General features: G+C 33.5%; 1 protein-coding gene across 1 annotated transcript; it reads right to left on the minus strand.

Moving 5' to 3' along the window:
• Nucleotides 1–8,318: 8,318 nt before the first annotated feature.
• Nucleotides 8,319–11,138, minus strand: LOC131035008 (transcription factor WER). Its single transcript, XM_057966642.2, has 3 exons — nucleotides 10,473–11,138; nucleotides 9,346–9,475; nucleotides 8,319–9,142 (listed from the first exon to the last, which is right to left on the minus strand). The coding sequence occupies exons 1-3, from the start codon at nucleotides 10,603–10,605 to the stop codon at nucleotides 8,662–8,664; spliced, it is 744 nt and encodes a 247-aa protein (XP_057822625.1). The 5' UTR covers nucleotides 10,606–11,138; the 3' UTR covers nucleotides 8,319–8,661.
• Between the last annotated feature and the right edge of the window lie 2,021 nt (nucleotides 11,139–13,159).

Below are 13,159 nucleotides of genomic sequence, written 5' to 3' on the forward strand. Positions count from 1 at the left end.
TGAAGAATCTCCTTGTCCGGTGATGTTCTTCATGTTGTGTGGTGTTCTTGGTAGTTGTAGTGTGTTGTGGATGATCGAGGTGTAATTGTTGGAGATTTTTCATATTTGCAGTATTGATTTGGGTCCAAACTATGTCTTAGCTGACATTGTTTTGGTCCACGTGTATTGTTGTAGTGTGTGAGGATATTATTTTGTAATTTGTATTGAGGGTTTAGCCGACCTTGAAAATAGGTTGAAGGGTTTGTATAAATATACGTAATAATCATTGAAAGTGATCATGCTATGTGTGAATATTGTATCAATCATTCAGTAGCAGGGTAGATATGCGAAGTTATATGAAGAAGTGTGTTGCAGTGAAGATTTGACAGTGAGCTTAATCAGAACTGTACTCAAGCATATGGAGATATTATTTTCATAGTTCATATGATCCAGATTGTAGTGCGAATGTTTTTGTAAGTTAGTGAGACTTCCTGTAAGGTAGTGAGCCTTCCCTTAAGGTTGTAGCCTTTCTGGGTTTATTATTTTGAGCAGTGAGCTTTAGGTAGTGTGCTTGAATGCATGTGCATTCCCATTATAATACTCACATTTAATCCTAACAGGGTATTATCTCATTGTGGGTAGGTTCCCACTGTGGTTTTTCCCTTTAACCAAGTTTTCCACGTCAAAAATCTTGGTGTTATGTGTGGCATTGATGTGGTGTTGATTATTGCTTTAACTATTGATTATCATATCTATTTTGTGGTTTAAGTTGCAGTAGTTTTGGTGCAAACTGATTTGCTGCATTATTGCCAAAAATTGCTATCAAAGCTAGATCCTCCGAAATAAGTTTGACCGCTTGAGGAGATCCAGAATGGAAACCTTTTCTTTCAAGAAGGATAGTTCGAGATTTGATGGAATAAACTACACTCTTTGGAAGAACCGAATGCAAGCTCATTTGAGATGCATTGGAGAAGACTATTGGAAGATCACTAAGAATGTCTATAATGTTCCGCAGAATGGTCCTACTACTCTGGATGAGATAAAGGAAACAAAATTCAATATTAGAGCTAATGAAGCATTGTTGAGTGCCATGTCAGATTCTGAGATGACAAATGTGATGGATCTTGAAACTGCTCATGAGATCTGGGTAAAATTGGAGACCTTGCATGAAGGTGATATCAATGTGAAGATTGCTAAGCTGTAGAGATTGAAAGGAAAGTATGAGAACTTGAAGATGGGTGAAGATGAGAATATTACTTTTTTAATGCAGAAAGTGAATGAGCTTGTGTGTGAAATTAGATGTGTTGGTGGAGTCCTTGAAGAGTCTGAAATTATTGCTAAAGTGTTGAGATCCTTGCCTCCTTCTTATAAGCATAAAGCTACTACTATTGATGAGATCCAGACTATGAAAAATGTGAAAAGAGACATGTTTATTGATAAGCTTACTGCTTTTGAGTTGAGTGAGTTTGGAGACTCTCTTCCTAAGACTGAATCTGCATTCAAAGCTGCTATTTTTGAGAAGAAGAGATATGATCCGAGAGAAAGTTCTACAAGAGTATCTAGATATGAAAAAGATATGAAAGAGATGGAAGATGAAGAAAGAGAGGTTGAGGAGATTGAAGCACTTATTGCCAGAAGATTTCCTAAAGGTACTAGTAAGCATGAAGGAAAGTTACCTCTTAAATGCTTTTCATGTAATAAGATAGGATATTTTACATCAAGGTGTCTGGAAAGAGATAGAAATACTAAGAAGCCATTTAAGCCATATAAGACTAAATATCAGAAGAAGTGTTATTATGCTGCTGATGAAGGTGTGACAGATGACGATTCGGATAAGGGTAATTCATGAGATGAAATTGTGTTCATTTCTATCAAGGAAGATGATCTTATAGCTACAAATTATACAAGATATACTCATGAAGAGAAATATTTAGCTGCTAAAGTTGAGGAGAAAGATGAATGGGTAATTAATAGTGGTTTCTCTCATCATATGACAGGTGATAAGAGTAAATTTGTGAACTTGGAAAGGTATGCTGGTGGTATAGTAAGATTTGGTGATAACAAAGCTTGTGTAATCCATGGTAGAGGTTCTATTTCTCTTGATGGTAAGCATAATATTGATGATGTGTTGTATGTTGAAGGTTTGAAGCATAATCTTTTGAGTGTTGGTCAGATGGTTGATAAGGGATATAACTTGCAATTCAAGAATGAGAAATGTGAGATCTTGAGTAGCTCTGGAACTGAGATTGCATCAGGAACAAAGACTAAAGGTGATATCTTTCACTTGAATGTTGGTGGTAAAGTTTGTTTGATTGCTCAGATGGTTGAAAATTGGTTATGGCAAAAAATGATGTGTCATGTAGATTTTTTATTGCATGGTTAAGATAAGTTCTACTCGGGTAGTAAGAGATCTACCGAAGTTAATAAAGCCTTCTAATCCGGTATGTAAGGAATGTCAATTAGGGAAGCAGAGAAGAGTTACTTATAAGAGAAAACAATATAATTCTAATAGATTGTTGGATCTTGTGCATAATAATCTGTGTGGTCCTTCTAGAGTCAGAAGCTTGTAGGGTGGAAAGTATTTCTTCTTGTTGATTGATGATTATTCAAGAATGATGTGGGTTACCTTCTTAAGGGAGAAGTCTAAAGCATTGGAGAAGTTCAAGATTTTCAAAGATAGAGTTGAAACTAAGACTGGAATGAAGCTAAAGTGTTTGAGATCTAATAGAGGTGGAGAAATCACTTATGATGAGTTTAATGCATGCTGTGAAGAGCATGGAGTTAAGAGACAGTTATTTTCTCCTAGGGCACCACAGCATAATGGTGTTGTGGAGAGGAAGAATAGAACAGTTCAAGAAGCTGCTAGAACCATGATGATTGAAGGAAATGTTCTGCATGTATTTTGGAGAGAAGCCATGAGTACTGCAGTATACAGTCTTAATCGGGTAAATGTCAAAGGTGATACTAGTAAGACTCCTTATGAGTTATGGTTTGGTCATGCTCCTACTATTAGATATTTTAGAGTTTTTGGTAGTAAATGCTATATCAAAAGAGATGAAGATCTTGGAAAGTTTGATGCCAAATGTGATGAAGGAATATTTCTTGGTTATTCAACTAAAAGTAAGGCATGTTAGTGTTATAATAAAAGATTGAGAAATATGGTTGAAAGTGCTAATGTGAAGGTTGATGAAGGTAATATAAGATAGATTAGATCTTGCAAATGTGATTATGATGATCAGGATGTTAGTTTAGATAAATGAAAGCCAGTACAGACCCAAAATCGAGTTCAGTTTGATTCGGAAAAGACAAAGAATCAATGAGAAGTTGCAGATATTCATGAACCTGAAATTCAAGAAAATCCAAAAACTCCTAGGTATGTGAGGTTGAATCATTCAGAAAATCAGATTATTGCTGACAAGAATAAAGGTGTGATGACTAGATGAAGACTTGCTGAAGAAATTTGTTTGATTTTTAAGATTGAGCCTAAGAATGTTGATGAAGCATGCAAAGATGAGAATGGATTAAAGCTATGGAAGAAAAATTGAATGAGATTGAGAAAAATAATACATGGATTCTTGTTCATAAACCTAAGGATAAAAATGTAATTGGAACTAAATGGGTTTTATAGAATAAGTAGAATGAACAGGGTGAAGTTGTCTGAAATAAAGCTAGACTTCTTTGTAAAGGTTATTCACAGATGGAAGGAGTTGATTATGAGGAGACTTTTACTCTGGTGGCTAGAATTGAAGCTGTTAGATTATTTCTTGCCTATGTTGCTCACAAAGATTTCAAGGTTTATCAGATGGATGTAAAATCAACTTTTCTTAATGGATAAATGGGAGAAGAAGTATACATTAAGCAACTAGATGGATTTCAGCTAACAGATGAAAAGGACATGGTTTGTCGGTTGAAAAAAGTATTGTATGGATTGAAGCAAGCCCCTAGAGCCTAGTATGCCAGATTAGATAAGTATTTGATGAAGCTTGGATTCAATAAAGGTACTACTGATAGTAATATTTATTTCAAGATTGATTAGAATAATATTTTGATTGTTGAAGTTTTGTTGATGACATTATCTTTGGAGGAAATAATTGCCTATGTAAGAAATTTGCTAAAGAGATGCAAAATGAATTTGAAATGGCTATGATTAATGAAATGAAATTCTTTCTGGGATTACAAATTACTTAGTTGGACAAAGGTATTTTCATATCTCAGTCTAAGTATGTGAAGGAATTGTTGAAGAAATTTGGTTTTGAGGATTCTAAACCTATTGGTACACCTATGGTGATCGGATGTAAGTTGACAAAGGATGATGACTCTTTGAAAGTTAATCAGACTAGATAAAGATCTATGATTGGTGGTTTGTTGTATTTGATTCAAAATAGACCTGATATAATGAATGTTGTATGCCATATTACTAGATTTCAAGTTGATCCTAAGGAATCTCATGTTACTGCTATAAAAAGGATATTCGAATATTTGAAAGGAACAATTGATTTTGGTTTGTGGTATTTTAATAATGATGACTTTACTTTGAATGCTTTTACAGATGTTGATTGAGCAGGTGATGTTGATGAACAAAAGAGTACTATAGGTGGTGCATTCTTTTTGGGAAATAAGTTAGTTTCTTGGGCAAGTAAGAAGTAGAATGCTATTTCCTTATCTCCTACAAAAGTTGAATACATTGTTGCTGCTAGCAATTGTACTCAGGTAATTTGGATGAAGCAAATGTTGAAAGACATAGGAATTATCTATGATGAACCTATTGCTATATATTGTGACAATTCAAGTGCTATCAATATTTTAAAGAATCCAGTGTTGCATTCCAAGATAAAGCATATATCAATCAAGTTTCATTTCTTGAGAGAGAAGGTGAATGTGAAAGAAGTCAGACTGGAGTATGTATCTACAAAGGAACATAATGCATATATATTTATGAAGTCTTTGCCTAAAGATACTTTTGAGTATCTTAGAGAGAATTTAGGGGTAATTTCCCCTCCTGATGAGAACTAAGGTGTGTGGATTTGCATCAGTCCAATGAACTCCACAAAGGTATTTTATGCTTTGGATTGATGAGTGGGGCTACTACTCAGGGGGAGTAGTCAGTATTAGTGTTGGTGGTTTAGATGTTCAAATTTATGGGAGAGAAGCTTGATTCTTGAGCCTTTGTCATTGATGTCAAAGGGGGAGAGAAGCTTGTGAAAAAAATTGTAAGAGAGTAGAGCATTTTGAGATTTGAGTTGTTTGTCAAAGGGGGAACCGATCCTTGTGATTTTGAGGGAGATTGTTGAGAGTTTATTTCTTTCTTTGCATTGATTTTTTTTCACACTCATATGTTGCCATCAATGCCAAAGGAGGAGATTGTTGGATATTGGCTGATATGTTGTCATTAATGTCAACATATGTGGATATTGTTGGAAAGCTTTTTCTATGTATTCTAGTGTTGCAGTTTGATTGGATGAGTTGGTTTAGGTTGTGTATTGCAGATGAGATGATGTGATTTAAAGGGTTTCTTGTATGTTGTCTATAGATGGTTCATTCCCATTTATAGAGTTTTGCATGATGATTTGATTGAGTTATGAGATTTGGTATTGAGATGTTATACAATTGTTCGTGTTATCTGGTATTCTAGTTTGTGCTTTGTATTGCTCTGGAATTTCTATATCTTTGGTTGCGGATGAGTGGAATGTGTTCTAGATGTTGATGTATGTCCTCATGTAGCTTGGTTCATGATTTGGATATCCACAAGCGAATATTTTAGGTTGACAGTCAATTATGTTGATGTTCTTGAGCTCTGATAGAGAAATGATGATGATTATGGTGATCCAAGTTGTTGCAGTTGTTGTAATGCAATTCATGTTGCTTGTGAATGTCTTTAGATCATGTTATATGCATATTGGTGGTCCTCATTGATTATTGTGCGTGTTATTGAAGATTTTCATTGTTCGGTGATGTTCTTCATGTTATGCGATATTATTTGTGGTTGTAGTGTGTTGTGGATGATTGAGGCGTAATTGTTGGAGGTGTTTCATATTTGCAGTATTGATTTGGGTCTAGACTATGTCTTAGCCGACATTGTTTTCATCTACATGTATTGTTGTAGCGTGTGAGGATATTGTTTTGTAATTTGTATTGAGGGTTTAGTTGACCTTGAAATATAGGTTGAAGGGTTTGTATAAATATACGTAATAATCATTGAAAGCAATCATGATATGTGCGAATATTATATCAATCATTTAGTAGAAGGGTAGATGTGTGAAGTTATGCGAAGAAGTGTGTTGCAGTGAAGATTTGACAGTGAGCTTAACCGGAACTATACTCAAGCATATGGAGATGCTATTTTCATAGTTCATATGATCCGGATTATAGTCCGAATGTTTTTATACTTCAGTGAGACTTCCTATAAAACAATGAGCCTTTCCTTAAGGTTGTAGCAGTTTCTTATTTTGAGCAGTGAGCTCTAGGCAGTGTTCCTGAATGCATGTGCATTCCCATTGTAATATTCACATTTACTCCTAATAGGGTATTATCTCATTGTGGGTAGGTTCCCACCGTGTTTTTTCCCTTAACTGAGTTTTCCATGTCAAAAATCTTGGTGTTATGTGTGTCATTGATGTGGTGTTGATTAATGTTGTAATTGTTAATTATCAGATTTATTTTGTGGTTTAAGTTGCAGTAGTTTTGGTGCAAACCGATTCACCGCCCCCACCCGCTCCCCCCTCCCCCTCCCCCTCCCTTAGTTTGTTGCATTGTTGCCAACATAATAGTGCTACCATTTCTTGGGATTTTCCTCAAAAAGATTTCCTAGGGAAAATATTGTGTTATATGTTACTTTTCTATTGAATATTTTTAGATTTTATATTCTCATGCATGTACTCTCATGTTAATATTGTAACCATCTCCTCCCTCAATATATTATTTCTATTAAACTATCTCTTTAATTTATGAATCTTTAATTTCCTTTTCCTTTATAACCACAAAGTTGAAAAATTATTATAAAAGCCCTCCTTAATGGACGCAATCAACAAATTTGCTTTAAATATTGAGCAATGGATACTCTTCTCATAAAAAATTCTTCTTTTCTAAATTGTTATTCTACCCGAGAATCTTCCGATGAAGCACTAAATTTCAGAGTTTTGGATGTGAAATATAAATTACAAAGATGTCAATTTCAAACAACTCATCCATAATCAATTATTGAAAACTCAAAATCACTTCTCTTCTCCATTTATCTACCTTTCTAGTACAGCTACAATTTCCCTTTAAAGGAAGTGGTCCTAATTGTAGGAAAGTAGAAGTGAAATAACTAAATATTATGACACATGGCATTTCCACTCTTTATCATTGCTTGACATTCCCTTAATGTCATTATAAATAATCATTACTACCACAATCATTCTTGTCCTTTTACTTTTTAATGATTATACACTCCTCTTAAAAGAGAATCGACATTCTTAAGGCCTAACATTTCTCTTAGAAATATAAATATATTTTTTATATTAAAATAAAATTGTTGTTAATTATGTATTTAAATATGTTTAAATTTTTTCATGATATTTACTTATCACTTATTATTGTTCAAAAATGAAGATCTATATCAACATAGAATGAAAGCTTGTTGGTTTGGTGACTTCCATATAATAATGTTGTCAAACAATCTCTTCCAATCTAATGATTTAGGAGCAAGCTTCCTTGAGGAATTCAAGTTTCTCACATAGTATATTTCACAAGATCATCCCTTTGATGACCAACACCAAACCACTTTCAACGACAATGAATTTAACTAGACTTCTAGTCAATTTCAAATTAATGAGCATTTCCACTTCCATCTTGTTACTAGAGCTCTTTGTGAGGGAGAGAGCTTTGCCTACGAGTCTCAATAAACAATTAGCAACATTTTCAAAATTCAATTTTAGAAAGCTATATAAAAGGGGATTCTATTTAGCCTTCAAGAGAATAAATTTATTTTCAATTATTTCAAAAAAATTTAATATGATTTTTATTGATGTTTCAAAAGTGATATGATTGAATTTTCTATTACATCACCTTAATTTTTTTATTGCTAATATAAAACTAATTAATTTAATGTTATCTCATATTTTAATTAATATAAAATATAATACCATCCATCTAAATGTTAATGATAACTTACTTATATTCATATTAAATATGATTTTATGTTAATGAAATCGAATTTATCATTGTGGTTGTTTTGAACAACATAAAAAAAAAAATAGGGTTCAATAAAAAATTAGAAATTTCCTTTGTTGATGAAAATTATCTCTGCCATAAAACAATAAATTTTTAATACAAATAATGGTCAAAACAAAGAAAAGACATGAAAATGAATGGCAACACTTTTATATGGCTTTAGGTCATTCATGATGACTCAAAAGTAATCCATGGTGGGGTTTTCATTGCCTACGTGAGATGAAAAGATACATGACAAGCTCATTATGACCAGAAAAGTATTCTCAAAGCTGCCTTTACTGAAAAAAGACTCAACTTTACCAACAGCTCTTTATACAGCAGAATACTAATTCTATCATTCTTTAATAATGCTTTCACACCACTGAACTCTTTCTCCTATCTACTGTAGTAATTTTCAATACAAGTACAGGCCTTTCATGAACTGCCCAGCTTTTCTAACTTGAGAACAAAAGCATTCTGAGTAAAAACATCCTATGTTAGAAATGCATGAGCAGTTCCCAAGTCATATCCAGATAGTAATGCCTGTAAATCACCCACACTCCAATCCATCCCCATTAAAGACTGGTCACAAGCCAATTTGTAAGATGAAATGCAAGAAGAGAATTGATTTATAGTAGAGAGTTGGTTTAGAGAAGAGCTAGATTCTATGCCAGAGTTGTGGGCTGTCTGATGATTCCATCCTTCATTCCCAACAGCTTCACTGGATTCATAATGGGCAGAAACCATTGCAGTATTATATGCTTCCATGCATGGCATATTGTTTGAAGTATCAGAGACACCATGAGATATTGTACTAATGCTGTTATGATTGATCATGTGGTTTTCATCAACCACCTCATTGGTGACTTCATTATCAGTGGACTTTTTGAACCTCTTTCTCAGATGGGTATTCCAGTAGTTCTTCACTTCATTGTCTGTTCTACCAGGCATTCTCCTAGCTATCAGAGACCACCTGTAAGAATATAACCCATATCATAAAAGTTCAGAGCATTTAAGAATGAATCTTATAAAAGTTTCTTAGCTTTCTAGTATTCTAATGATGTATCATAGAATGTGATCCAAAACATAGATTTAAAAACTATTACACAATCTAATCCAGAAAACTACAAACAAATCAGATTATGGATAGTGAAAATCTGATATACAGTTCTATACCGATTTCCCACAAGGCTATGAAGTTTTATGATAAGCTCCTCTTCCTCAGCTGAGATATCCCCTCTCTTGATACCAGGGCGAAGATAATTCATCCATCTAAACCTGCAACTCTTCCCACAGCGATTTAATCCTGCATGGTAAGCTAAAAGTTAACACAGCGGAGGTCTTGAAGGGATTCAGCTAGTCTACTGAAGTAAATTAAAGACATAATAGTTAAAGATTAGCAAGTGCTATAACATAAACTCTGAGACAACCGCTAGATACCAAACCAATTTGTCTTTGGAATGTGGCTCCATCATCTGCAGGAAGATCAACATTTCTCCAAATTCTATGGTCTTCAGAACAATTCTGAAATACCCAATGAAGATGGACAACAGACAACTGAAACGAAGTAAAATATAACAAACCATAAAACCAAGTTTGGTCTGGTATCAACTAAACCATCTAAACTATTCTATACGATTATCTTATTGATATGTATGTAGATTCAGCTAGTCTACTAAAGTAAATCAAAGGCATAAAACTTAAAGAATATCAAGTGCTATAACTTAAACTCTAGGACAATCACTAGATACCAAACCAATTTTTCTTTGGAAAGTGGCTCCATCATCTGCAGGAAGACCAACATTTCTCCAAATTCTATGATCTTCAGAACAATTCTGAAATACCCAATGAAGATGGAGAACATAAAACTGAAACCAAGACCAAGTTTGGTCTGACATCAACTAAACCACCTAAATTCTGCTATATGATTATCTTATTGATATCTATGTAGATTCACAGTTTCACAGCCCCTAGATACTAAAATTTATTATGAGGATCACTCTACGCTCTCTTTAACTCTAAACCCTAGTCCATCACAATTCATTCAATCTAAACCCTTTAATCTGTCTTACATAATTGTCATATTCTTCTCTAGAATAATACATTTCCACAGTCCATGAATTCGAAATGCAAATTTTTTGAGTTAAACTGTGTGTACTTTTTGAATCAATATTTTGAATCACACCCAGTGATCCATCATCAGAAAGAAGAATTACTGAGTGTGATCAAAACTCCAATCAAAAAATACACAGTTTAACCCAAAAAAACCTTGCACTCCAAATACTTGAATAAGGCATTCTTACCAGCTTTTTTGGGAACACTTCGCCAACGTCCTACTCCATGAGCCTGAATATACTTGATCAAGAGAAAATCTTCATCTGGTGTCCATGGGCCTTTGTACAGTCCATCCCTATAGTAAAATAGCCTACGTCCCATGATGATGATACTACTTAGAATATCAATATAGTTAGAGAAATATAGAGAACTCTTAAAGTTGATTCCTTCATGCAGTTAGAGAATACACCCACAAGGATACCTATATATATATATACAAGATGGTGTATATATGATAAAATATTATAGAGAAATGGCATCTGATGATCAGACATCAGTTGCAATTAAACCAAGTACAGCACGATGTGGAGAGAATCTGAAGTTCTGCAATATCATGGGAGCTTTATCTTTTTTCTGGGACAAGACATTCAGCTTGAATGGCCACCATGATGTGGTTTTTCAGTGTAGAATTCTATGTTACGTGGATAATTCATTGGAAAGATTAAGCAGGACATTCAAGCTTTGCAGGTTCCACAGAGAATCATAGCAGGACAAGGAATCTGTGCAGCCCACTGCTCTGATTTCTGACTCCAAAAACACTTTAGGGCACCCTATCTATTTCATTGAAATTTTGAAAAGTTCAATCCTAATACAATAATAACTCACACAATAAAAAAATGGGGGGCAAAGATTTCTTGTTTGATTGTGTTCCTTTCCCTTAACTTTATAATAAACCAGTCTAATCACCACAAAGGCTATACTTTATCAGATTGACAATGGTCAAGATTTTTATGAGCTGTAAATGTTAGTCTAGTTTCAAAGATAAAGTATTGCCAAAGAATAATATTAGCTTGTACGAAAAGCTTGCATGGGTGATGCACTAATTTTCATAGTATGTATGATTGATGACTGGTGCTTATTCTTCAGGACCTAGATAATGTTAAAAGTGGTGGTAATGCTTATATAATGGGGTCTCGTCAACTCACAAAATGGTGTAGTCTGAGTTCACATCAAATCTTGTACTCTTTTTGTAGCTCTACAATAGATTTTGCAACATTATAGCTTAAAAAAGAAATAATATAATATTGAAATGTATATGGCACAAAGCTCAAGAACTGAGTTTCATGGATTTCATTTTTTCACTTAGCAGCAAAGATATTGAGTTTATCCATCTAAATAATCAATATCAACTATTCAAATTGTATGCCTCTTGTTCAAGGGGTTGAGCTTAATTGGTTAAAACATTGGATTCTCATTGTCGAGATTCAAGTTCAATTCTCTATCGCAACATGTAAAGTGGAATTCTAAGTTGTGACTCTTCGTCTTCCTTGATTGGCTTCTAATATGAAGGTGGTTTCTTAATAAAAGTAGATTTCTAAACGGTGACTCTTGGTATTCTATAGGTTATTTCTAATGTGTTTCTTCATAAGAAACTTGTATTGGTCTATATTTATAATCAATATTCAATTAAAAAAAATTGTAAGCCTCTTCAATTTGAAGTAATCATCTCTACTTTATATTTATATAAGCACAACCCACAAATTTGTTTTGACCAAGGTCAAAACCTTTACTTAATATTGTATTCCTACTTTTAAAGGTGGGTGTAAAGTGGGAATTGAATTATTGAGTGGGGTAGGGTATAATGAATTGGGATTGTGATCCATGCATTTCTTTTTAATTAGGGGTGATTTAATCAAATTTTAAATGAATTTCAATAATCAATTTGTAATATGAAATCTAGCACATCAATTAAAATTTAGGATAGCAATATATTATATTAATGTGTAATACCTATCATTATTCTTCTATTTGTTGTTCATGCTATGTTGATATTGACATAAGTTTCTTATCATTCAAAAGTTCTAGCTTTGTTAAAAAATTTAATAGTTGTTACAATATACCTTGATATCCTATAAAAGATTTCATCGTCAAATTTAGATGCGTTACTAAGATTTTACCTTTATGAAGGGGCTCTTTTGTTCTTCGCATACAATTGATAATCGTTGTAGCACCTCATCATTCTATTAATGAAGAGCTTCTCATTGATTATCAATAATATCCACCTAGCACATTTGAGCATTAATATTACATTATATACTCAATAGTTATAAAAGCTATGCATGTCATGAACAAGTTAGGCTAATCATCAAATATTGTTTCCAACTTACATGTGGATGTAAGGCCATTATCGTATTTCATTACCAAGACTTATTTTTAATTAATTAACTTAGTGGACATAGAGATTCATGTGGTAGAATCTCCTTTGGTCATGGTCAATTCATTCTCATCTTTCCTATGTCATTTAATCTACTTTACTTCTACTATAGCCCTCTTTCACTCTTTGTTAGATCATTTTTTATATTAATGACAACAAAACAAGGGTGTTGACCCTACAACATAATAGCCAAAAGGCAACTTAAGCAAAATAGCAAGCCATTAATAACACATTAACAACATATAAACAATATTAAGTAGTCTTAATATCAAAAATAGTTTGTAGATTAAATAACCAGTAGTTATTAAGTGTTTGAACGAAAAGACCAAAGACCCCAAGAAACAGCCACCATGGGGCTAAGAAAATAAACTACCCTAATCTTCACTTCAGTGAGGAACTTGAGCAGTTCCTTATAATTCATGTCCTTGTCTCCATCTTTATCAAACTCCTTCTAATGCAACAAACAAATCATGGTAATCAACCTATGCATGACCTTAGAGC

This window comes from Cryptomeria japonica, chromosome 4 (assembly GCF_030272615.1).
Source record: "Cryptomeria japonica chromosome 4, Sugi_1.0, whole genome shotgun sequence".
Classification (NCBI taxonomy): Eukaryota; Viridiplantae; Streptophyta; class Pinopsida; order Cupressales; family Cupressaceae; genus Cryptomeria; species Cryptomeria japonica.

Excerpts from the sequence above, each read along its gene's own strand:
- LOC131035008 (XM_057966642.2), bottom strand. The coding sequence starts at position 10,605 with ATGGGACGTAGGCTATTTTACTATAGGGATGGACTGTACAAAGGCCCA. Across the intron at positions 9,476-10,472 it reads AAGTGTTCCCAAAAAAGCTG|GATTAAATCGCTGTGGGAAG; the intron begins GTAAGAATGCCT and ends CTTACCATGCAG. Across the intron at positions 9,143-9,345 it reads CATAGCCTTGTGGGAAATCG|GTGGTCTCTGATAGCTAGGA; the intron begins GTATAGAACTGT and ends ATATTCTTACAG.